Raw genomic sequence first — 27,933 nt, 5'->3', positions numbered from 1 at the left:
TGGACTTTGACCGTGCCTTTGAATTAAGTGAGGCAGACAGAAGCCCTTGAAAGTCATGAACGAGAACACAGATGAGATCTGAATGGGGAGTGGACTAAATCAGAAATTTCACAAACTGACTGAATGGCTGTATGTTTCTACAATGCCACCTTTAGACCTTATCAGTTCGGCCAACATACTGTCAATAACAGTCTATGGAGATTGCATTGTTCTTGATTTTATACAGCTGTAACTGGGTTTCAATATAACATCAATGAACTACAAGTATAACAGTCCAAAAAGTCTGTGTTCTCTCTGAACATCACTAGTTTCCAATGAGGCAAAAGGTGTTCCCTTGCCCAACAGAAACCACATGTTTAACACCCATGCACATGTGGGAAAATACAAAATAGGAAGTTTCCCTCTCCACTAGGGCAAGATGTTCTTGATCAGTGTCACACATTACCAAGTTCAATTTGGGTGCATTTTTGCATACCATGAGGGAATTCCCCTTTATAGAACCTTTAAACTACTTTTCTCACTTCAATGTTTGCTAAGTTCCCCTTTGAAAAGGTATTCTAATTTTTACCTTTTTTCATCATCTCCTTATACTAAATAGTCAATATCGGATCACTATAATTAGCAGAACTAAAACTACATTTCAGCTCCATCATAACTGAGAAGAACTATTTTATTGTATAATGAAAAATTGAAAAGACATGTGAAAGTTGCCTTAAATTAATAGATACATACACATTAATCACTTATGTATTGGATAGGTGATAAATACGTGATGACTTAGGCTAGTTCCGATGTTTATGATCAGTCACAATCCGCCGCTCTGATAAACAAAGCAATCCGTCTGGCGGATTCCGTTGTTCCCATTGACTTGTATGAGCGGCGGATTGTGACTGATGATGCTGCGTTGCATCCGCCGCCTGACTGATCAATCGTGGAACGACTGACCGTCAGGCAGCAGGAACGCAGCATGTAGCGTTTTTTTGAGCAGCGGAATCCTTTTGATTTCGCTGCGCATGCTCTCTCTCGGCGGCTGTACGATCAGCTGATCGCCCGGCAGCCGCCTTGTGTGAGCGATCAGCTGATCAACCGGCGGCCGGCTAATGAGATCCATCACCTGATCACCCGGCGGCCGGCTAATGAGAGCGATCAGCTGATCACCCGGCGGCCGGCTAATGAGAGCGATCAGCTGATCACCCGGCGGCCGGCTAATGAGACCGATCAGCTGATCTCCCGGCGGCCGGCTAATGAGACCGATCAGCTGATCGTTCTCTCTCTCGTTTTGTAACGGAATCCGCTTTCTCTTCCAATACTTGTCATCCGTTGTACAACGCATCAGTCACAAGCGTCAAGCAACGCATGTGACTGATGCAAAACAACGGAAATGTGAAGCTAGCCTTAAGGGGGCTTTACACGCTGCGATATCGTTAATGATTTATCGTCGGGGTCACGATGTTTGTGACGCACATCCAGCATCATTAACGATATCGCAGTGTGTAACACTTATGTGCGACCTTAAACGATCGCAAAAGTGGCCAAAATCGTTTGCCGCAGAGAGGTCGTCCTAAAACAAAAAATAGTTTCCCTCTCATTAGCGATGTTGTTCCTCGTTCCTGTGGCAGCACACATCGCTGTGTATGACACCACAGGAGCGAGGAACATCTCCTTACCTGCCTCCACCGCCAATGCGGAAGGAAGGAGGTGGGCGGGATGTTTACGTCCCGCTCATCTTTGCTCCTCCGCTTCTATTGGCCACCTGCCGTGTGACGTCGCTGTGATGCCGCACAAACCGCCCCCTTAGGAAGGAGGCAGATCGCCGGCCAGAGCGATGTCGCAGGACCGGTAAGTGCATGTGACGGGGGTAAGCGAGGTACTGTGCGACGGGCAGCGATATGCCAGTGTCGCACAACCGACGGGGGCGGGTACGATCGCTCCTGAAAAGCAAGAATCCAGTGGTTGGACACCCAGAAATAAAACATTTTTCAGGTATCTAGTGCACAGGTGATTAATGCTGTTCATGGGACAAAATCATAAATGCTCACAAATAGGAGAATGTCATTAACACTGAAGAAAAATATAAACGCTGTTGTTCTTGCCCCATTTTTCAAAAGCTTAAAGGGAACCTGTCATCAGAAATTTAGCTTGAAACCTAAAAGTTTCCCCCTCTGCAGCTCCTGGGCTGCATTCTAGCAAGGTTCCTGTACTTTTTGTGGCCCCTTTTAAACCAAATTAAATACTTTATAAACTTGTACTTTATAAACTTGTACCTTTTGCTAAGTAAATTTTGTAAATCGTCCATGGGGGCGGGCTCTCTGCTGACTGTTGCTGTTCCTCCAGCACATTGACGCCGTCCCCCCACGCTCCATTTCATCCATCAGGACGCCGCCCACTGCGCCCGAGGTGCCGCCCACGCCAGGATCGCTGGTGACGTGTGTCACAAGCACGAGATTATGGGCGGCGCTGTGATTGCATCGCAAGTGCCCGCCCATAATCTCGTGGACGTGCTTTCCCCCACTGCCTCCAGCGTTCTGCGCAAGCACTCACCGGCCAAATGACCCGACGTCACCTCCTTCCTATCTTACCCTGCAGCAGGGCAAGATGGGAAAGAGGTGACGTCGGGTCATCTGGCCAGCAAGCGCTTGCGCAGAACGCTGGAGCAAGAGGGGAAAGTGCGGTCACGAGGTTATGGGCGGCACTTGCTGATGACACTCACAGCGCCGCCCATAACGTCGTGCCTGCGCAAAACGTTACCAGCAGTCACACGTGCACACAGTGCACAGTCCCGCTACAGTCGCACAGCGCATGCGCGGGACCAAGGGCGCCCAGGGGCGGCGTCCTGAGATATGAAATTCAGCATTGGGGGGCGGCGTAAATCTGCTGGAGGAACAGCAACGGTCACCAGAGAGCCCGCCCCCATGGACGATTTACAAAATTTACATAACAAAAGGTACAAGTTTATAAAGTATTTAATTTAGTTTAAAAGGGGCCACAAAAAGTACAGGAACCTTGCTAGAATGCAGCCCAGGAGCTGCAGAGGGGGAAACTTTTAGGTTTAAAGCAAAATTTCTGATGACAGGTTCCCTTTAACTCAAATCTAAGACTTTTTTTTTAAGTAAACAAAATACCTTTTTCTCTCAAATATTGTTCACAAATTTGTATAAATCAGTGTTAGTGGACACTTCTCCTTTGCCAATATAATCCATCAACTTCACAGGTGTGGCATGTCAAGATACTGATTAGACAGAATGATCATTGCATAGGTTTGCCTTTGGCTGGCCACGATAAAAGGCCACTCTAAAATGAGCAGTTTTATCACACAGCACAATGCTACAGATGTTGCAAGTTTTGAGAGAGCGTGCAATTGACATGGTGACTGCAGGAATATCCACCAGAGCCGTTGCCTGTGAATGTCAATTTCTCTACCATAAGCTGTCACCAAACGTATCTCAGAGAATTTGGCAGTACATCCAACTGGCCTCACAACTGCAGACCACATGTAACCACACCAGCCCAGGACCTCAACAATCAGCATCTTCACCTCGAAGATAAGGGTACTTTACACGCTGTGATCTCGCTAGCGAGATCGCAAGCAATCGTACCCGCCCCCGTCGGTTGTGCGACACTGGCAAATCGCTGCCCGTGCCGCACAACCTCGCTTTCCCCAGTCACACGCACTTACCTGCCCTGCGACGTCGCTCTGGCCGGCGATCCGCCTCCTTTCTAAGGGGGCGGTTCGTGCGGCGTCACAACGACGTCACACGGCAGGCGTCCAATAGAAGTGGAGGGGCGGAGATGAGTGGGACGTAACATGCCGCCCACCTCCTTCCTTCCGCATTGCCGGTGGAGGCAGATAAGGAGATGTTCGTCGCTCCTGCGGTGTCACACACAGCGATGTGTGCTGCCGCAGGAACGAGGAACAACATCGCTAATAAGCAGACAACGATTTTCCGTTTCAGGACGACCTCTCCGCGGCAAACAATTTTGACCGCTTTTGCGATCGTTTAAGGTTGCTCGTACTCGTCACACACTGCGATATCGTTAATGACGCCGGATGTGCGTCACAAACACTGTGACTCTGACGATAATTCATTAACGATATCGCAGCTTGTAAAGCCCCCTATAGATTGAGACCAGCCACCTGAACAGCTGCTGCAACAATCAAATGGCATAACCAAATGGTTTCTGACAGTTGGTGCAAAAATTATCTCAGGGAAGCTCATCTGCATGCTCATCACCCTCATCAGGGTCTCGAGATGACTGCAGTTTGTTGTCGGAACTGTCACGGCATGGAATTAGGGAAAGTCTTGTGTGAGGTAAAACACACAAGAGACGGGATTTACCAAGGAAAACAAAGGGTACACTGGGATCACATTAAGAACAGTTGGCCCTGATGCTAGTGAGAGGGAAGATGGACAACTCATCCACTTACTTGCCACTGTACCCTGCACTCCTAGCCAGTCCCTATACAGGTTCCTCATCTGTTGCCAAGCAGAAACCTGAAGCCCTGAGAGACCCTGCAGTAAGACCTGGCTAGTGAGTGGGATGGTAAGGATCACTAGTCCCATCACTGCACTAAAACAAAACACCAAGGAAAGGTAAGAGAGACAGGGGGTGAAACAACAACAACAGACTAACTCCAACTATTAGGCTGCAGTCGGGCACCAGTACTGCAGACTACACCGCAACCAACAGCAAAAGCTCAAGCAGCTCCTTCCACCTCCAGTCCAAGTATCCAAATGAGATCAAAGAATAACCAGCATGCTCTGCTGGGAGCAAAGGGTATATAAAGGGGCTGAGAGTGGTCCCAAACCGGAAACACTTGACCTGGAGTCAGAAGCTGCTGGAAAGGAAAACTAAAATTAACCCTTGCCATAACCAAAAGAAAGGAAACGCTTTTAATGTGTAGAGTCTCAGATGACAATGACAGACTCTAGTCCTGCACCTGTCACTAGTCTCAAAATAAAGAGAGACAGTCGTAACCATTACAGACTTGACTGGGCAAATGCTTACATTTGATGGAATCTGGCAAGTTGGAGGGGTGTACTGTTCATGGACGAATCCCAATTTTCACTGTACAGGGCAGATGGCAGCCTGTGTGTATGTCGTCGTGTGGGTGAGTGGTTTGCTGCTGTCAAAGTTGTGAGTGGCCAGTGTTGGTGGTGGGGTCATGGTATAGGCAGGTGTATGTTATGGTCAACGAACAAAGGTGCATTTTATTGATGTTATTTGAATGCACAGATACCGTGACGAGATCCTGAGGTCCATTGTTGTGCCATTCACCCATGACCATCACCTTATGTTGCAGCATGATAACGCACAGCCCCATGTTGCAGGATCTATACATAATTCCTGGTGGCTGAAAACATTCCAGTTCTTGCATGGCCAGCATACTCACCAGATATGTCACACATTGAGCACGTTTGCGATGTTCTGGATAGGCGTGAAAGACATCGTGTTCAAGTTGATGACAATATCCAGCAACTTCGCACAGCCATTGATGACAAGTGGAGCAACATTCCACAAGCCACAATCTGATCAACTCTATGTGAAGCAGATGTGATGAAAATGGCGGTCACACCAGATATTGGTTTTCTGACGTTCTCAGACCGCACAAATACTGTAAAACTGCTAACTTTAGAATGGCCTTTAATTGTGGCCAGCCTAAGGCACACCTGTGCAATAATCATGCTGTCTAATCAGCATCTTGATATGACACAGCTGTGCGGTTGATGGTTTATCTCGGAAAAGGTTAAGTGCTCACTAACAGATTTAGAGAAATCTGAACAATATTTGGGAGAGAAAGGCCTTTTGTGTGCATAGGAAGTCTTAAATCTTTAGATTCAGGTCATGAAAATGGGAGCAAAAACAAAAGTGTTGTATTTATATTATTGTTTAGTGTAGAGTATGGTCTACAACTTTTTCTGTATGATTAAGATATTTAAGCTGTGATTTTAAATGAACGCCCAAGTAAAACAATGCAAAAGTACTTACAAATTTTGATTTGGCGAATCAGACGCTGGAATGCAAAGATATTTCATGCCCTGTGGAGATAAGAAGACACTGGATGAAAATATGTCCTTCAGAGAATTTACATTAATGATTCCATTCCCGTATTACAAAATTAAATAAAAAAAAAACCCACAGCCTTCTGTAAGAATTTTGTTTTTCTTCTTTTAGCCCATTATGGCTATGTGCGCATGCTGCATTTGTGTGTGACCACAAAGATGAAGTGTTTTTGAGAGCTAAAAAACGCAGAAAACCACACCTGCAGTAAAAAACGCAGAAAAAACGCATGTGTTTTTGCACATTTTTTTGCTGCATTTTTTCCAATGCATTGCATGGGTGAAAAACGCTGGCAAAAACGCAGAATTGACATGTTGCATCTTTGTGGTCACCACAAAAACGTACCTAAAAACAAAACTGCACTGTGCGGACAGCAAAAATGAAATCTCATAGACTTTGCTGGGGAAGCAGTCATGCAGTTTTTAGACCAAAAATGCACTCGAAAAATGCGCAAAAACGCATTGTGTGCACATAGCCTAAAGGCTAAAAGTAAAGAAGGGAATTTTGTTTACTTACCGTAAATTCCTTTTCTTCTAGCTCTAATTGGGAGACCCAGACAATTGGGTGTATTATTATTATTATTATTATTATTTATTTATAGAGCACCATTAATTCCATGGTGCTGTACATGAGAAGGGGGTTACATACAAAATACGTATACAAGTTACAGTAGACAGACTAGTACAGAGGGAAGAGGGCGTATAGGCTATGCCTCCGGAGGCCGCACAAAGTACTACACTTAAAAGTGTTAGGCCCCTCCCCTTCTGCCTATACACCCCCCGTGCTCCCACGGGCTCCTCAGTTTTGGTGCAAAAGCAAGAAGGAGGAAAAATAATTATAAACTGGTTTAAAGTAACTTCAATCCGAAGGAAACTCGGAGAACTGAAACCATTCAACATGAACAACATGTGTACACAAAAAAACAGGGGCGGGTGCTGGGTCTCCCAATTAGAGCTAGAAGAAAAGGAATTTACGGTAAGTAAACAAAATTCCCTTCTTTTTCGCTCTATTGGGAGACCCAGACAATTGGGACGTCCAAAAGCAGTCCCTGGGTGGGTAAAATAATACCTCGTAAGAGAGCCGTAAAACGGCCCTTTCCTACAGGTGGGCAACCGCCGCCTGAAGGACTCGTCTACCTAGGCTGGCATCCGCCGCAGCATAGGTATGCACCTGATAGTGCTTCGTGAAAGTGTGCAGGCTCGACCAGGTAGCCGCCTGACACACCTGTTGAGCCGTAGCCTGGTGCCTCAAAGCCCAGGACGCTCCCACGGCTCTGGTAGAATGGGCCTTCAGCCCTGAGGGAACCGGAAGCCCAGCCGAACGGTAAGCTTCGATAATTGGCTCCTTGATCCACCGAGCCAGGGTTGATTTGGAAGCCTGTGATCCTTTACGCTGGCCAGCGACAAGGACAAAGAGTGCATCAGAGCGGCGCAGGGGCGCCGTACGAGAAATGTAGAGCCTGAGTGCTCTCACCAGATCTAACAAGTGCAAATCCTTTTCACATTGGTGAACTGGATGAGGATAAAAAGAGGGTAAGGAAATATCCTGATTGAGATGAAAGGGGGATACCACCTTAGGGAGAAATTCCGGAACCGGACGTAGAACCACCTTGTCCTGGTGAAAAACCAGAAAAGGGGCTTTGCACGACAACGCTGCTAGCTCAGACACTCTCCGAAGAGAAGTGACTGCTACTAGAAAAACCACTTTCTGCGAAAGTCGTGAGAGGGAGATATCTCTCATTGGCTCGAATGGTGGTTTCTGAAGAACCATCAGCACCCTGTTTAGATCCCAGGGTTCTAACGGCCGCTTGTAAGGTGGAACGATGTGACAAACTCCCTGCAGGAACGCGCGTACCTGTGGAAGTCTAGCTAGGCGCTTCTGGAAAAACACAGAGAGCGCTGAAACTTGTCCCTTAAGGGAACCGAGCGACAAACCCTTTTCCAGTCCAGATTGAAGGAAGGACAGAAAAGTAGGTAATGCAAATGGCCAGGGAGAAAAACCCTGAGCAGAGCACCACGACAGGAAAATTTTCCACGTCCTGTGATAAATCTTGGCGGACGTTGGTTTCCTAGCCTGTCTCATAGTGGCAATGACTTCTTGAGATAACCCTGAAGACGCTAGGATCCAGGACTCAATGGCCACACAGTCAGGTTGAGGGCCGCAGAATTCAGATGGAAAAACGGCCCTTGAGACCGCAAGTCTGGTCGGTCTGGTAGTGCCCACGGTTGGCCGACCGTGAGATGCCACAGATCCGGGTACCACGACCTCCTCGGCCAGTCTGGAGCGACGAGGATGGCGCGGCGGCAGTCGGCCCTGAACTTGCGTAACACTCTGGGCAACAGTGCCAGCGGAGGAAACACATAAGGGAGCTGAAACTGCGACCAATCCTGAACTAAGGCGTCTGCCGCCAGAGCTCTGGGATCTTGAGACCGTGCCATGAACGTTGGTACCTTGTTGTTGTGCCGGGACGCCATGAGGTCGACGTCCGGCACCCCCCAGCGGCAACAGATCTCCTGAAACACGTCCGGGTGAAGGGACCATTCCCCTGCGTCCATGCCCTGGCGACTGAGATAATCTGCTTCCCAGTTTTCCACGCCTGGGATGTGAACTGCGGATATGGTGGAGGCCGTGGCTTCCACCCACATCAAAATCCGCCGGACTTCCTGGAAGGCTTGTCGACTGCGTGTGCCGCCTTGGTGGTTGATGTATGCCACCGCTGTGGAATTGTCCGACTGAATTCGGATCTGCTTGCCTTCCAGCCACTGCTGGAACGCTTTCAGGGCAAGATACACTGCGAGGACTCTTGCCGGGACCACGTACCCTGAGTCCTGTGGTGGAGAAAAACCGCTCCCCACCCTGACAGACTTGCGTCCGTCGTGACTACTTCCCAGGATAGGGGTAGGAAGGATTTCCCCTTCGATAATGAAGTGGGAAGAAGCCACCACCGAAGGGAAGCTTTGGTCGCCTGAGAGAGGGAGATGGTCCTGTCGAGGGACGTCGGCTTCCTGTCCCATTTGCGTAGGATGTCCCATTGAAGAGGACGCAGGTGAAACTGCGCGAAAGGGACTGCTTCCATTGCTGCCACCATCTTCCCCAGGAAGTGCATGAGGCGCCTCAAGGGGTGTGACTGGCCTTGAAGGAGAGATTGTACCCCTGTCTGTAGCGACCGCTGCTTGATCAGCGGAAGCTTCACTATCGCTGAGAGGGTATGAAACTCCATGCCAAGGTATGTGAGCGATTGGGCCGGTGTCAGATTTGACTTTGGAAAATTGATGATCCACCCGAAACTCTGGAGAGTCTCCAGGGTAGCGTCGAGGCTGTGTTGGCATGCCTCTTGAGAGGGTGCCTTGATCAACAGATCGTCCAAGTACGGGATCACCGAGTGACCCTGAGAATGGAGGACCGCTACTACAGTAGCCATAACCTTGGTGAAAACCCGTGGGGCTGTTGCCAGGCCGAATGGCAGTGCCACGAACTGCAGGTGTTCGTTTCCTATGGCGAAGCGCAAGAAGCGCTGGTGCTCTGGGGTAATCGGAACGTGGAGATAAGCATCTTTGATATCGATCGATGCAAGGAAATCTCCTTGGGACATTGAGGCGATGACGGAGCGAAGGGATTCCATCCGGAACCGCCTGGTCTTTACGTGTTTGTTGAGAAGTTTCAGGTCTAGGACAGGACGGAAAGACCCGTCCTTCTTTGGGACCACAAACAAGTTGGAGTAAAAACCGTGGCCCTGTTGATGAAGAGGAACAGGGACCACCACTCCTTCTGCCTTCAGAGTGCCCAGCGCCTGCAGAAGAGCCTCGGCTCTCTCGGGAGGCGGAGAAGACCTGAAGAATCGAGTCGGGGGACGAGAGATGAACTCTATCTTGTAACCGTGAGACAGAATGTCTCTCACCCAGCGGTCTTTTATTTGTGGCAGCCAGGCATCGCAAAAGCGGGAGAGCCTGCCACCGACCGAGGATGCTACTAGAGGAGGTCGAAAGTCATGAGGAAGCCGCCTTGTTAGCGGTGCTTCCAATGTTCTTTTTAGGACGTGACTTAGACCGCCATGCATCAGAGTTCCTTTGTTCTTTCTGAGACCTTTTGGACGAGGAGAATTGGGACCTGCCCGCGCCCCGAAAGGACCGAAACCTCGCCTGCCCTCTCCTCTGTTGGGGAATGTTCTGTTTGGGCTGGGGTAAGGATGTATCCTTTCCCTTGGATTGTTTGATGATTTCATCCAGACGCTCGCCAAACAGCCTGTCGCCAGAAATTGGCAAACTGGTTAAGCGCTTTTTGGAAGCAGAATCTGCCTTCCATTCCCGTAGCCACAAGGCCCTGCGGAGTACCACCGAATTGGCGGTCGCCACCGCCGTACGGCTCACAGAGTCCAGGACAGCATTAATAGCGTAAGACGCAATTGCCGAGGTCTGGGTGGTAATGGATGCCACTTGTGGCGCGGCCGTGCAAGTGGCTGCTTCAATTTGCGCTTGACCTGCTGAGATAGCTTGCAGCGCCCATACGGCTGCGAATGCTGGGGCAAAAGAAGCTCCGATAGCTTCATAGATGGATTTCAACCAGAGCTCCATCTGCCTGTCAGTGGCATCTTTGAGCGAGGCCCCATCTTCCACTGCAAGTATGGATCTAGCCGCCAGTCTGGAGATTGGAGGATCCACTTTGGGACATTGAGTCCAACCTTTAACCACGTCCGGGGGGAAAGGATAACGTGTATCCTTAAGGCGCTTAGAAAAACGCTTATCTGGACAAGCATGGTGATTCTGGATTGCCTCTCTGAAATCAGAGTGGTCTAGAAACATACTCTGTGTCCGCTTGGGAAACCTGAAACGAAATTTCTCCTGCTGAGAAGCTGACTCCTCCGCCGGAGGGGCTGAGGGAGAAATATCCAGCAACTGATGGATGGACGCAATAAGATCGTTCACTATGGCGTCCCCGTCTGGAGTATTAAGATTGAGAGCGCTCTCAGGATCAGAATCCTGATCAGCTGTCTCCGCATCATCAACCAAAGATTCCCCCCGCTGAGACCCTAAACAATATGATGTCGAGGGAAATTCTAAGCGAGCCCGCTTAGTCAATCTGGGGCTGGGGTCTAAGTCAGAACCCTCAGACTGGGATGTAGGAGATACCCCGGGAGGACATTGTTGGTCCAACTGAGGGGGGCCCGGGAACAACGATTCAACAGGGTCCCGTTGCTGAGATACCGGCCTGGACTGCAAGGCTTCTAGTATCTTAGCCATAGTCTCAGAGAGTTTAGCAAACTCAGTCCCCGTCACCTGGACAGTGTCAACAGGTGTCTCCCCCTGGGCCCCTCTTAGCATAGGCTCCGGCTGAAGAAGTGGCACAGGGGTCGAACACTGCACACAATGAGGGTCAGTGGAACCTGCCGGTAGTGGGGTCTTACAAGCGGCGCAGGCAGCATAATAAGCCTGTGTTTTGGCACCCCTGCCTTTTGTGGGCGCCGTGCTATAGTTTTCCTTGAGTTACACAAAAGGGTATATAGCCAGAATGCACTGTGCTCATACAGTGTAAAGTATATATGATACACAAATAATGTACCAATACACTACAGCACCATGGGGCTAGCACCAACAGGTGCTGCTTACCAGCCGCCTAAAGCGGTTGTGAGGCCACCAGAGACCGTGTCTGGGTCTCCCAGGACTTGTCCCTCTTCTGCAGCGTCGGTGGAGCTGACAGGAATGGCTGCGGCGTCCTGACGAGATGAGGGAGCTGTGGGCGTGGCCGAGAAAGAGCGCGAACTGGTGCTCACACCGTGCACAGTGAGGGGGGTGGAGTATGTAAATCATACTCCAGCCCTCAGAGCTGCTCGCTCCGTGCAGCGTCCCGCCCTTCCCCCTGCCTGTCAGGGCTGAGGGCGGGAGAAAAGTAAACTAGGCCGCAAGGAAGCCGGGGACTCTAGTAATAAACGCGGCCGCCGTAAAAGCGCGGCCGGCGTGAAAGTCCCCGGCGAACTACAAGTCCCAGCCGCGCCGCAGTGTCCCATGGCAGCGGCGGTTAGTGCGGTAGCCCTTACATATAAACACACTCAGCGACGCTGAGTGTGTAATGGCACATATAGACCCGGTCAGCGCCGCGGTCCCCGGTGCACTAGCACACCCAGCAAAGCTGAGGTGATGCCGTGCGCGGTCCCCACAGGGATACAGAGTACCTCCAAGATGCAGGGCCATGTCCCTGAACGATACTCGGCTCCTATCCATCAGGCTCCACAGGAGTTGTGGATGGAGCACGGTCTCAGTGCCTGGAGACCGGTAAGATCCCACTTCACCCAGAGCCCAGAGGGGGATGGGGAAGGAAAGCAGCATGTGGGCTCCAGCCTCCGTACCCGCAATGGATACCTCAACCTTAACAACACCGCCGACAAGAGTGGGGTGAGAAGGGAGCATGCTGGGGGCCCTATATGGGCCCACTTTTCTTCCATCCGACATAGTCAGCAGCTGCTGCTGACTAATCTGTGGAGCTGTGCTGTGCGTGTCTGACCTCCTTCGCACAAAGCAAAAAACTGAGGAGCCCGTGGGAGCACGGGGGTGTATAGGCAGAAGGTGAGGGGCCTAACACTTTTAAGTGTAGTACTTTGTGCGGCCTCCGGAGGCATAGCCTATACACCCAATTGTCTGGGTCTCCCAATAGAGCGAAAAAGAAAAGGCTTTTAAAAAAAAAAACCAAAACATTAAACCCCAACTGGACTGGCGCGGCCCCTCTTTTCTACTGCTGCCTATCCTGCAGGGTTCCCTCTTTGGAGCGTTGCTGGTATGATAGGCTAATATGGAATTATTAAATTTAAGGAGGTTTTTGATAGTGGATTAGCCCTTTAAATAGGTTAGCAGAAATAAATCATCACATACTACCACTCTCCTATTTCTGATAGCCATCTTTTGTATCAACCCTAGGCTGTGTGCGCACACTATTTTTTTTTCTTCAGCCAAAAAACGCACCTCTGACCAGAAAAACGCATTAAAAATCGCATGCGTTTTTGCCTATATATTTTGGCCGATGCGTTTTTTCACTATATTCAATGGAAAAACGGAGAAAAAAAAAGTGACATGCTTTTTTTTTTTTTTCAACAATACCGTGTTTTTCCAAAAATAAATATAAGCCCTCCCCCGAAAATAAGCCCTAGTCACGGATCAATAATGAAGTGTCCGTGCAGCTAAAAAAGTTACAGATACTGCAGGACACTTCATTATAGACAGCGTCACCCGGCAATTACACTCACCAGACACTGAGCGGCAGGACCTGCAGTGATCGCACACCCGCACACAACACACACACACACACACACACATCGGATTGCACACACAGTCAGACCGCACACATAATCACATCGGATCACACGCAAACATCAAATCACACACACACACACACAAACATCGGATCGCACACACATCGGATCACATACACTCACCTCATCCAGCGACACCGATCTCTTCTCGCTGAGAGAATCCTGAGAGGCAGTGCGGTGCAGCGCGACGAACAGGACCTGCGGCCGCACACGTGACTTGCTCTCATTCCCTGCTGCCGTAAGTGCTGGATGTGGTGTGTGTGTGTGTGTGATCTGCTGTGTGTGTGTCTGCAATCGGCTGTGTTTTTCTGCGATCAGCTGTGTGTGTCTGCGTTCGGATGTGTGTATCTGTGATCGGCTGTGTGTGCCTGTGATCGGATGTGTGTATCTGTGATCGGATGTGCGTATCTGATCGGCTGCGTGTGCCTGTGATATGATGTGTGTATCTGTGATCGGCTGTGTGTGCCTGTGGTAGGATGGGTGTATCTGTGATCGGCTGCGTGTGTCTGGGATCTTCTGTGTGTGTCAGCCAGCAGCAGGCTAGGACGGCGTGCGGCACCGACCGGAGATCACAGGAGGACCTGGGAACCACGCAGACGTCCTGGACTGGCGAGTATGAGTCTCCTGGGAAGTGGGGGGGGGATCTGCTTTTTTGGGGGGTAAACTTACCCCCAACCGTGTTTCTCCAAGAATAAGACCTCCTCCAAAAATAAGCCCTAGTGCTTTTTTGGGGGGCAAAAAAAAATATAAGACAGTGTCTTATTTTTGGAAAAACACGGTAACTGCAAAAAAGATGCAACGTGCGCACAGCCTTTCTGAATTCTCATAGACTTTGCTGGGGAAGAAAATGCACGCTGTTTACGGCCACAAACTGCACCCAAAATGCAGCAAAATCTATAGTGTGCGCACAGGGCCTTAATAGGTTTAATTATATACATTTTGACAAGTAAAGAATATGATTTCTTACAGGTAATAGATGAAACCGCCATCATATACACACACACACACACACACACACGCACACGTATATATTATAAAATATAATATATAGAAATTTATATTATATTTTATCAATCAGACAAATAAAAGGAGTACTGAAAACGTCCATACAAACCATGTAGCAATAACGAGGGAACACACGGTGTTGTATGATACTAAGGCATTAGGCTAAAAAGGTCTACAACAGGCACTGAACAGGATTTAAAAAATAAACTACACTGCTCAAATACATTGTACGGATAGATGAAGAAAAATAATTTGAATTGTATACTGAAAAAAAAAAAAAAAAAGAAAAAAAAAAAAGTGGTTGCTCCTAAAATACATAAATAAAATGTGTCATTACATCCCCTTAAAGACAAATAATAATCTCTTTCCATCTACTCTGAAATAGCAAATTAGAGATCAGCTAGCCCTGAATTAATGGTTACTGTTGGCACAAGTTTATGCTAGTCAGTAAGGCTCAGGAGGAGCGCCGTAAAATCTTCCATGCTGATTGTGTCCCCCACTCTTACACCAAAACATTTTCTCACACGTCTGCCCTCCACCCTATTTTCATAGGATATTATAAAATTCTTTAGTTTTAGATTGTGGTTAGTGATGGACGAGCGTGCTTGACACTGCTCAATACTCAATCGAGCATCAGGGATCTCGAAACGCCCGGTACTGGATCAAGTATCTAGTGGGTGCTTGACTCCCCGAGAGAGACAGTGTGTTTGCGGAAAAATGCTTGAGTTTCCAATTGACTTTCAATATACTCAGTACTTGAGCTGATCCCGTCCGACCAACTCAATTTGAGTACGGAGCTTTTTAGTGCTCACTGATCACTATTTATGGCCAATGTGGTTCTCAAAACTCTTCAATCAACAGCAGAATCTGTTAAAAGGGTTGTCCCCCTTTCAGAAAATCTTGGGCCACAAAGTTTTAAAAAAAAATAAAAATAAATAAATAAAAAAAAAACAAACAAACCACAAACTCCCTGTCCCCAGGTCCAGCACTGAGTCTCTGCCGCTGCTCCTGATATCCAGTATTGGCAGCAGAGTAGAGGACAGCACTGCAGACAATCAGTGAGCCCAGCAACTAAGAGGAGCGTTAAATCTAAAAGGGCAAAGCTTATGAACTCACTGATTAGCTTACACGCTGTCGACGTTACATCAGTGCCGTAGCCAATACTGGACAACGCTGAAAGCGCCAGAGACTCAGTGCTGGGGCCAGGAAAGGTGAGTGTAGAGTTTGAGTTTAAGTAAACTGCACCCGGAACCAAAATTATTTGAAAGGGGACAACCCCATTTAGTTTGCCCATTTCCCAATTGCATACATAATGATGTTCTTGTTAAAGCAAACCATTTGCTCTTAATTGTGCTTAGGGGGTTTCCAGGACTTTAACACTGATCACTGGGGAAGACTTCCGACACTCCTAATGATCAGCCGATTCAAGGGCTATGGTAAACTGAAACAGTCGCAGCACAGTATATTATGTATGACTCTGAATAAGTACTAAGGCTCCCGACAATTCATGTGAATGTGAGTGCGGCAGTATGCTTTATGACCACTGCAAGACGTACTGAGTTATGCAAGCTCCTGAGTAGACCCCTCAATCTGCTAATGAGTGGTAATCTGAGCAAGGTTTGCAGGACTCTGGGTCTAGCTGATGGCAACAGATCAGAACAAGGACCTCCTATTATCTGTGAGATCATTGAGACCTCTTTTGAGGAGCAGAAAACCACAATGCTTTGACATCACGCCGCATGCATGACGTTGTGGCTGCCTACTCAACAGAAGAGGCACCGGTGATGTTGCATATAGTAGAAAGTTTGCAGTGCTCCGGTCTGGCAATCCCATACTACAGACATGGCCACTGACCAGGGTCTTGAAAATCTTTTTGCTAAACTCTGGTCACCAATATTAAAATCTTGAAATACAACACTAATTTTAGCTTGGACAGGGTGGTGGCACAGTGCTTAGCACAAGTTGTCTTGCAGTGCTAGGGTGATGGATTGGCATCCCATTGACTTTAGTAGGTCAGCTCCACTAGCCAAATTTAGTTCAGAGGGCAAACTATCTTAGGCCCCATTCACATGTCCGAGTTTCTGGTATGTGTGGCATCTATTTGTTTGTTTTTTTTCATGAATATCACAAAAACCTACTATAACCTATGATTATCCTGAATAGCTGAAATTAAGCAGAAGTTCTATGACCACAATTTTGTCAACAACACAGACGCAATCAGTGGAATACGTGGCCTGTAAAACGCTCCATCACAACAGTGGTCTGGCAAGCGAAGTCCATCATGTTGGGGGGGAGGATTACTTTCTTTCTGCAGTGGATCACTTTATAAAGAGAATGAGTGTCTTCCTAGATAGAAACCATACAACCAATGTTAAATCAATCTTATCAAAGTGACTTTTCAAGAACAATGTTTGATGACCTTGAAACTACTGTACACTACAACCACTTTATATAAAAGTTTATAAATAGGAAACTACTTTAAAACTAAGGCAGCTGTGTCATATGAAACTCGAAAGTTAAATGTCGAGAGAAGAAAAAGTAGCATGCTGAGCTATAATGAGAGCTTTTGTTTCACATGAAAAACAGGTGTTGTGGCACAAGAATCTGTTCGGCAGCTGTGAGATTATCGGTGGAAGAACTGGCTGCAGAGGCCCAAGGATACAACATATTGAAGGAGTTACCATGCATGGGAAGGACAGGGTGTTTGGAAATGTCTTAAGGGTCACAAAGAAAATAAAAACCATATGTATTCACTTCCAAATCTGTTGCAAAATGGCAGAAATGATTGATCAGTCAAACTGATGGATGTAATTTAGCATTGTGTCATAGTAGCGTGCTCCAGATTTCAACGAAACCCACAAAATTTACATAACCAAGAGACATTTACATATGGAGTCTCAATTTTAAGAGTTCATATACTTAGAAGAAAAAAAATATATCAAAAATATACTTCTTATGAAAAGAAGAAAAAAAAAAAACCAAAGAAAATGTGGCAATTCAGCATGTCAGCCTAAAGTCTTAAAGGGAACTGCATCCAGGAAAAAAAGACACATGCAATCCGGCATCATCCATTATTCTTACTGCACATGAAGATAACTCTGCATGGTTTAAATCTTTGTCATTTTCACTAAAAGTTCACAGTTTCGTACCATTTCAGAAATGAAATCAAAGTATTTCAATATAAAAAAAAATAATCTGGACCATCAGGGTTACGTCACACCACAACTAAAGAAACATCTTCGCTCCAATGTCATCATATAGAGATGTCCAACCCTAATTTTTGTGAATTGCAGTATTATTACATAATCTGCCATATCGGTTTAATACCAACTCATTATATACATACATATACATACATACACACATATACATATATACATATATACATTATATATATATATATATATATACACACACACACACATATTATATTATTTCTATCTATACACACACACACACACACACACACACACACACACACACACACACACACACACACAGAGAGCGAGAGATTATATTTATATTGTGTATATATAGCTTGCTCTCTCTATCAAATAATATTTTTTTACTAGATGGGGGAGTTGGTATTGAACCGATATGACAGATTATGTAATGGTGCAATTCAAAAAAAATTAAGGTTGGACATCTCTATTATATGTATACATTTATATTTGAAAGGAAACCAGTCACCAGGCTTTTCCCTTATAACTTGCGGCAACACCAGTGAACCCATATATGCAGCATTCTAGAATACTGTATATAAGTGCCCAGGACGATTTGAATAATGTAAAAGCATCTTTATTATACTCACCTGTGGGGCGGTCGGGTACAATGGATGTCACTGGTCTCAGTCCGGTGCCTCCTAATTTCTTGCGATTGCTGTCCTTTTTGCGTTGTGTGGATGACACAGCCTACATGATCCACAGAGTTCTCCATTGCGCACGTCTCTCTGCTGAGGGCACAACAAAGTACTGTAATGCACAGTCAAAGGTCAAAGACCACCAGCACATTGTAATACTTTGAGCTGCCCTCAGCAGGGTAAAGAGAAATGCGCGTGTGCAAAAACGCAATGGCGGACTCTGTGTGGATGACGTAGCACACTTCAGCCACACATAGCAAGTCGGAGGACAGCGATCGTAAGATGATAAGAGGCGCCGCACCAAGACCAGCGACATCCATCGGACTGGACCAATGCACAGGTAAGTATAATAAAAGCTCTTTTTTACACTATACAGAGTGGCCTGGACAAGATTCTGCAGCATATTAAGCATTATCATAGGAAATATTACAGACTCCTCCCTCCTGTTTTAAAGCTTGCATACTGTATATGTATGCTTGTGTTAAGGCTGCAACCTCTATTACAGAAGTTATCCACTACATTAACACTGGTGGCCTATCCTTAAGGCCCCTTTACACACTGCAACATCGCTAGCGATATCGCTAACGTCACCAGATTTGTGACGCAATAGCGACCTCCCCAGCGACATTGCACTGTGTGAAACGCATCAGCGACCTGGCCCCCGCTGTGAGATCGCTGATTGCAACAAATATTTCAGGACCATTTTTTGGTCCTTTGTTTCCCGCTGTGCAGCATGCATCGGTGTGTTTGACACCGTTACAATTACTTTGTTAGCGACTTCCCTTTCAAAAAGCTGCTTTGACACGTCCCAAATGACCAGCGAGGTCGTTCTGCAGGTCCGTATCGCTGCTGCGTCGTTGGCCAGGTATGCCTGTTTGACAGCTCACCAGCGACTCAGAGATTTTGTAGCGATCCCGGACAGGTTGGGATCGCTGGTGGGATCGCTAGAAAGTCAAGTGTGTAAAGGGGCCTTTAGGAGAACAATACTAATGTTATTTTAAAGGCAAGATAATAGAGGTCTGATAAACTCATTGTTTTAATGGAAACTAAATAAACAGGAACCCCTAAAGGCCATGTCTCACTAAGCAACATCGCTAGCAACATCGCTGCTGAGGCACGACTTTTGGGACGCAACAGCGATGTTGCTAGCGATGTTGCGGTGTGTGACATCCAGCAACAACCTGGCCCCTGCTGTGAGGTCGCTGGTTGTTGCTGAATGTCCTGGACCATTTTTTAGTTGTTGCTCTCCCGCTGTGAAGCACACATCGCTGTGTGTGACAGCGAGACAGCAACAACTGAATTTTCAGTGAGCAGGGAGACTGCTTCTGCGGACGCTGGTAACCAAGAAGCCCTTTCCTTGGTTACCCGATATTTACCTTCGTTACCAGCGTCTGCCTCGCTCACGCTGTCAGTGGCGGCTCCCTGCACACATAGCCAGACTGCACATTGGGTAATTAACTCGATGTGTACTCTGGCTAGGAGTGCAGGGAGCCAGCGCTAAGTGGTGTGCGCTGGTAATCAAGGTAAATATCGGGTTGGTTACCAGATATTTACCTTAGTTACCAAGCGCGGCATCGCTTCCATGTGTCGCTGCTGGCTGGGGGCTGGTCACTGGTTGCTGGCGAGATCTGCCTGTGTAACAGCTCACCAGCAACTCGTGTAGCAACGCTTCAGCGATCCCTGCCAGGTCAGGTTGCTGGTGGGATCGCTGGAGCATCGCTTGGTGTGACGGTACCTTTAGTAAGAGAGCCATTACTCCATTGATATTCGAAATGGATACCAAACAATCTGAAAGCCAGGACATTCCCTAAGTGTTAACTAAGACATATAGAGGACCTCCACGGGTTCCAAGCACATCAATATGTAGCTCGGTCAGTTAACTATTAAAGACAGGAACTAAAAATACAAGAGAAGGGCATGTAAACTATTGAACGTCTTAGAATATCCTACTTAGTTTATTCATACAGTATCAGATATCATATTGTTTTCATAGTTCTCAATGTGGAATGTGACGATCCACAACAGTACAATTAGATTTATGATTATATTTCATTATGGTTTATTATAGTAAATAAATTACATTATATATTTCAAAAATAAACTAAATAGTTTTTATTAACAAAGACGCACAATGACCTAGTTGTGCCCGAGAGTTACTCTGCCGTAATCCAGTTTCTCAAGTTTGAAGGAACTTGCAGCGAAGCTGGAAACACCTGATGGTAGCACACGAAAGCAATTCATTTCACTGCCTCCATTTCTCTTCACCATCCTCATGCTTTGAAGAAAACAGTGATTTTTGTTGTAGACATTTAACTCTCGCTTGTTTCAAGTCTTGACAATCTGGAAATCCTACAACTTGTTTTGTGTTTCAGGCTCTCACTGTATCGGTTTAACTGATTTTTGGTTTCAGGAGAGCCAACAATTTCATCTAGTTTTCGTGGTTAGGAATTGAATTGATTAATACATTTCTCTTTTTTTGTACTCAGATTTATTATATTCATAAATAAATTTACAGGATCACATACAGATATAAAATGGCCCAACTCTTGTACCTTGTATAGACCGTGATCATTTACCATGAATTCTGGTAGGTCTACAGCATGTGTCCAGATGCTTTCCGATTAGTAATAAAAAGTATTAAAATCCTCATTGTGCTTTAATATTTGTATATATGGGTCACTGCATACATTTTTGGATGCTGCTTAAAGGGAATCAGTTTGCAGGTTTTTGCTATGCAAGCTGAGGACAGCATGCTGTAGGGGTTAAAAAACAAAGATCAACTATGCCTCTCTTATCAGGCTTTATACTAAAGGCTTTATCACTAGTGATAATCATTGCTTATACTAATGGCTTTATCACCTAGGGATTTTCATTGCTGAAACTACACACCCTGTCCTGTAATTGACACCTCACTGTAAATGTAGATTCTCTATAGAGAGCCTGGTGTGAGCTCCCTGGGCACTGCTACATGACTAAATTTAAATGCATTGATTGTGTGGATTATAATTAAACGCATAAGAGGTGTGCAATATTCTACAAAGTATACTCCTATTGGGGATAATGTGAGGTTACAGGAATTTGTGCACCTGAAAGGATTTGAGAATTGTAAGGCAACTCATGTACAGTATCTATCAATTGCTTCAACAAGATGGTTCTCTCAAATTATTAGAGGATATTACAGTGGAATTTCTGGTGTCAGATTCCTGCACATTTCAATAGCTACAACTCAAACACAGATTTGCAGCTTAATCTAAAGTAGGTAACATTCAGATAAAAAAAAAACAAAACAACAACATCTAGTTCTGGAATTTGTGTAATGGGAGATACAAGGAAGGGGGGGGGGGGGGGGTGATATATTGTCTGTATAACAACCTACTACTTACGTTCTTAAATGGGTCTCCATGGGAGAAATAGACACATGAGCTAGGGCCCATATCGGAAAATCAATAACAGGCTATACTGGAATATATTCTTAAAATTATCATTAAAGGGGTGGTTCACTCATATTTTATCATTTGATAGATCGATATTATAGATTAGCAAAAACCTCCGTACCTCCAAACTATGTTTTTGTGGGTTAATGAATCTCATGGATTCCCACAATGAGCACCAACTCCACATTATATTAAAGTGTGACCCATCCAAAAACCTATTCACACTACAATTAGTGTGAATAGTGATGACATATCTACCAGTGGTAGCAGCATAAGGGTGGCAGCTTGGTAACAAGACCTCAAAAAGCGACGTATGTTTCGATTATGTTGTTATCTTCATCAGGACAGAGGTGTTCTGACAGAACACCTCTGCCCTGATGAAGAAAACAGGTTTTTGGATGGGTCACACTTTCTATGGGCATAGTCCCAGAGGGAACACTTGTAATATAACATGCCCCCCCTTTTTCATGTATTGATGTACTGATACAAAAAGGTTATTAACATGTGTCATTAACCCTGAAAGTGTCATATTTGCTATGGGCATATTCCCAGAGGGAAATACTTGTAATATATATGTCCCTCTTCAGGTACTGATATAAAAGGCTATTGAAATGTACTGTTAAGCCTGAAATTGATGCATAACTTTGCAGCTTGGTCCTGTATTTTTTATGTATTTTACTTGATTTTAATGGATGTTCACTTGCTGTCTTTAAATAAAATCTTGTACACTTTTTTGCACTATAAAAACTCATTTGTCCTCTTGTTTGTAATAGATCGATATTATGTTGAGAAACAAATGTTTCTCTCAAGTACCTTATGTTGGCAATAGTGCCTGTGAGTGGCGCTATTGTGGACCGCTGATCCCCATATGCCTGACCCCCGGGCTCCGTGACCTCGTGGATCCGGTGATGTCACGTCAAGTTCCTGACCACGTGACATCACCGTGGCCGGCCGCTGTCTCTGTGAGTGATTCACTGTGGGCGGTGTTTCGCACAGCCCAGCGTGACAGCCCATCAGGTCCCTGCTCCCTCCTCCCTCACAGCAAAGCGCTGCAAGCAGGAGACATGCTGGGCAGTGACGAGCGGTGACACACCACCCACAACCCAGTGAGTCAGGAAGACTTGGGCCAGCCGCGGTGATGTCACATGATCCGGAACTTGAGGGGAACAGCGGTCCGCAATAGCGCCTCTTACAGACACTATTGCCAACATAAGGTATTTGAGAGAAACAGTTTCTCAGCATAATATCGATCTAGCAAATAATAAATATGGGTGAACCACTTCTTTAACTTAGCCAAAGTGATTGTCTCATTGATGATCATACATAGGGCGTATAAATCACCCCTTAGAATGTTGAAAGCAGGGTTAAGACCACCTGACTAAAGGCCGCTTTACACGCTGCAACATCGCTAGCATTTGCTGGCGATGTCGAGCGCGATAGCTCCCGCCCCAGTTGTACGGCCAATACGTGGTGATCGCTGCCGTAACGAACATTATCTCTACGGCAGCGTCACACGCACATACCTGCTCTACGTCACTGTGACCGGCGAATCGCCTCCTTTCTAAGTGGGCGGTTCGTTCAGCGTCACAGCGACGTCACAGCAGCGTCACTGAACCGCCGCCCAATAGAAAAGGAGGGGCGGAGATGAGCGGGACGTAACATCCCGCCCACCTCCTTCCTTCCTTATTCCTGGCGGCCGCAGGTAAGGTGAGGTTCCTCGTTCCTGCGGTGTCACACATAGCGATGTGTGCTGCCGCTGGAACGACGAACAACATCGTACATGCAGCAGCAATGATAATTGAGAATACGGGGATATGTCACCGATTTTGAACGTTTTTGCGACTATTCAAAATCGCTCATAGGTGTCACACGCAACAACATCGCTAATGCGGCCGGATGTGCGTCACAAATTCTGTGACCCCAACGACATCGCTTTAGCGTGTAAAGCGGCCTTAACTGTCCGAGATGCAAGACTGAATGCGCTGGGATCGTACATGACTGAAGGGTCAACATGATTGAAGGGTCCTATGGCTCCAGAGTTCTGAAAGATCCAATAGTATGTGTTCTGGGCTGTATGTCACTTTTTTGTTTTTATGTAGTTTTTTTTTTTTGTATTCAGTACAAACAGGAAGTGGCCCCCTTCTCAGTGAGCTGGGCATTTCATTCTGTGCATCACCTGACTGTGTCCTGTTGGGACCCGGTCGCTCTCAGCCCTTAGCCACATTGAGGCCTATCTTAGACCCATGGTAAGGTTTTAATATTAGAGAGTGTAGGTACTATCCCAACTGGGTACACCTTGACGTTTGGTGGGATAGCTTTATGCTTTTTTTGATCAAAAACAGTGTTTACTAAGTACCCTATGTTTATATGCACTATGCTTTTATTTAGTTACAGCAGGGTATGTTTTCACAATTTTTTCCTTGGTTTCTCTTTGTCTCATGGCCAGTGTGAACATGGTCTCACAAGTTCCATGTATACCATCTCATACTCCGGCTCACCTTTTTGTTTTTATGTATGGAAGAAGTGTTGTTAGAAAAAGAGATGGGGAAACTCGCAGTGGCGCGATTGCCGTTTGCTGCATGGAAGCGGATGGCAAAATACTGGATAAAGGAAGAACCTCTATCCTGTAGAAAGTATGTAAAACAAATAGCAAACTTGACTCATACTGAAGGGCAATATACCAGAAAAGAGGTAGATATGAGTATGCGGACAAGATCTGGTCCCAATGGTTATACAGTTAAGGTGATTATGTACGTGAAGAAGTTGAAGATCATTAGGTGTGGATGTATCATTCACAGCTCTGAGGGGGAATAGACGTATACATATCTGTGCTCAAAATATCATGACTTGTACTGTGTTTTTTTCCTGCTTTATGCCTCGTGTGATAAAAATTGTATAATTCTTGAATAAGGAGGGGGTGAAGATGTTAGTTGGGGGTTGTTATAGGTTTGGTTACTCAATGCGAAGTTATAATCTGCTGGACTGTATAGTTGTGAGCGTATACATTGTTCTATTTAAGAATCAATAAAATCTACTTGATTAAATAAAAATAAAAAAAAACACATTCGGATTCAGGGTCTCATGCCTACAACATGCTGCTTTCAGATGAGGTAGCAAAATAACGTGCGGACAGTCCCTTTAAAAAAGAAATTAAGATACGATGCACTCAATATGTAAAAACAGAACATAAAAACATTAAACCTTCATAATATTCAAGAAAAAAACCCATAAATAAATCAGATTTTTCATTGTTGTCTAAAGGTTTGGTTTTTTTTTAAAGCTAAATCCATCTGAAACTTTTACAGTGTGATATACCTAATGCACAGCCCGAGAGGACAATTCTTAACAAGAGATTCAAACCGCAGTAAATAGAAAAGCCTGAGTCATTACCTACATCCTCCCATCCTGAACAGGCGAACGCGCACACTAACCTCCACCGAAATGTAGATTGGAAGTACTGTGTCCAATAAAACAATGTTAAATATCACAAGATTGTGTGTTGTCAAGCAATATGTACTTATTTTACTCCGTTACAAAGTGCCATTAATACCACATCGCTTTACAGATATGATCATCACTGTCCCCATTGGGGCTCACAACCTAAATTCCCTATCAGTGGAGAACATACAAACTCCTTGCGGATGATGTCCTTGGTGGGATATCAACCCAGGACCCCTAACCACTGAACGACCGTACTGCCCAATATGACATTTAAAACAAACACAAAACATGGATCTTGTAAGGAAGGAGAGATACTGAAGATACCAAAGGATTTAAAACAATATATTAAGACAAATTAGTAAATTAATTTAACATACGACTACAAGATGTGTTGCCATGAAGTAGGTTATCTTGAATTCTAAGTAGAGATGAATGAGCTTGAAAATGCTTGGGTGCTCGGTCCCCGAGTTGGCCGGTCAGATGCTCCGAAAGGAATCAACTCGAGTAACAAGTATAAATGGAAGTCAATGGTTGGGAAGTTCAGCTCTCTGGCCACATACTGCAAGCGATACAGATCATTTCTGGGGGAAGGAAGGGCAGGGTTTTTTTTATTTGACACACTACATCTGAAAACATTGTTTTAACCCCATTGAGAACCATTCTGACACTGTGAATGGCTCTACCTGGGGTGTCTGCACACATGCAGGGAAGCAAGCCTGTGCGTTGTGGTCCTTGTTTCACAGACGACACACCCGCAATACTCTGCTGAGCACCCCGATGCTCATTCGAGCATCAAGCAGTTGTGAGCACGCTCACTCAACTTTAATTATAATGATAGCAGCCTACAATAGGGGCAGAGGCCCAGATTCCAGCAATGTATAATTTACTGGGCTGCTTGCTGAAGTTTTGATAAAATCTGCTGATTTATCAGCTCTCTGAGCTCTGCATTACCGCATCCACAATATGACCAGCAGCTTTCTGCATATGCACAGTGTACACAAAAAGCTGTCAATCAGTGATTGGGGTGGGATTACATGGAGCCCATGAATATGGATAACTACATGGCAGTAAGTTTACAAGTCCTCTAGTGATTCTCCTGCTGATAAAACAATGGTTTTATCAAAACTACAGCAAGCAACCCAGTAAGTGACCAATCATGGTCTCCACATTATGCTGCTCTTGGGGGTACTTCTCACATAGCGATTTCGCTGCTGAGTCACGTTTTTTGTGACGCACCAGTGACCTCATTAGCGATCTCGCTGTGTGTGACACTGAGCAGCGATCTGGCCCCTGCTGTGAGATCGCTGCTCGTTACACACAGCTCTGGTTCATTTTTTGGACGTTGCTCTCCCGCTGTGAGGCACACATCGCTGTGTTTGACAGCGAGAGAGCAACAATCTGAATGTGCAGGGAGCCGGCTTCTGGCAGCCTGCGGTAAGCTGTAACCAAGGTAAATATCGGGTAACCAAGCGAAGTGCTTTGCTTGGTTACCCGATATTTACCTTGGTTACTAGCGTCCGCCGCTCTCAGGCTGCCAGTGCCTGCTCCCTGCACACATAGCTAGAGTACACATAGGGTAAATAAGCAAAGCGGTTTGCTTATTAACCAGATGTGTACTCTGGCTACGAGTGCAGGGAGCCAGCGCTAAGTGGTGTGTGCTGGTAACCAAGGTAAATATCGGGTAACCAAGCGCTTGGTTACCCGATATTTACCTTAGTTAACAAGCGCATCATCGCTTCCACGCGTCGCTGGGGGCTGGTCAATGGTCGCTGGTGAGATCTGCCTGATTGACAGCTCACCAGCGACCATGTAGCAACGCACCAGCGATCCTGAGCTGGTCAGATCACTGGTGGGATTACTGGAGTGTCGCTAAAGTGTGACACTACCTTTAGATTAGGTAATAAAAACCTGTAGACTCCCTTTATGTGAGTTGTAATGTGTAAATACTGATCAAAAGCACTGTGTCATTGATATCTTTTAACTTTATTTGATGTGTGCCAGATCGACAGTTGAAACACACAAAGATCATATCATTAAACAGAATAAGACTGATTTCATTGCATGTCATGAATGTTTGTATATGACCATCGGGGAGTCACAATGATTAGTTTGATTGTAAACCAAACGTAGATTTTTGATACTCACGGGGGGGTTGTTGGGTATTTCAACTACTCCAAGGTGGTCAGCCTATTGGTACATAGAAATATTCCATTTAAGTGTATAGATTCCTTTGGAGACGAAAGAGAAAGATTCGTTGGGATGCGGTGTACAGTGGCCCATGTAGAATGTATAATTGTGGTCATACAGTTAGGTCCAGAAATATTTGGACAGTGACACAAGTTTTGTTATTTTAGCTGTTTACAAAAACATGTTCAGAAATACAATTATATATATATAATATGGGCTGAAAGTGCACACTCCCAGCTGCAATATGAGAGTTTTCACATCCAAATCGGAGAAAGGGTTTAGGAATCATAGCTCTGTAATGCATAGCCTCCTCTTTTTAAAGGGACCAAAAGTAATTGGACAAGGGACTCTAAGGGCTGCAATTAACTCTGAAGGTGTCTCCCTCGTTAACCTGTAATCATTGAAGTAGTTAAAAGGTCTGGGGTTGATTACAGGTGTGTGGTTTTGCATTTGGAAGCTGTTGCTGTGACCAGACAACATGCGGTCTAAGGAACTCTCAATTGAGGTGAAGCAGAACATCCTGAGGCTGAAAAAAAAGAAAAAATCCATCAGAGAGATAGACATGCTTGCAGTAGCAAAATCAACAGTCGGGTACATTCTGAGAAAAAAGGAATTGTCTGGTGAGCTTGGGAACTCAAAAAGGCCTGGGC

General features: G+C 45.8%; 1 protein-coding gene across 1 annotated transcript in view; it reads right to left on the bottom strand.

Annotated features, from left to right (window-relative positions):
• Nucleotides 1-27,933, bottom strand: part of DUSP22 (dual specificity phosphatase 22) — a 110,267-nt gene that overhangs the window by 22,677 nt on the left and 59,657 nt on the right. The window contains exon 4 of the mRNA XM_075314812.1: nt 5,989-6,038. Coding sequence (XP_075170927.1) covers nt 5,989-6,038 — 50 coding nt within the window. The remainder of the gene's footprint in view (nt 1-5,988; nt 6,039-27,933) is intronic.

This window comes from Anomaloglossus baeobatrachus, chromosome 6, assembly GCF_048569485.1.
Source record: "Anomaloglossus baeobatrachus isolate aAnoBae1 chromosome 6, aAnoBae1.hap1, whole genome shotgun sequence".
Lineage (NCBI taxonomy): Eukaryota > Metazoa > Chordata > Amphibia > Anura > Aromobatidae > Anomaloglossus > Anomaloglossus baeobatrachus.
The sequence above is the reverse complement of the archived record's forward strand: the minus strand, read 5'-3'. Positions and strand labels throughout refer to the sequence as shown.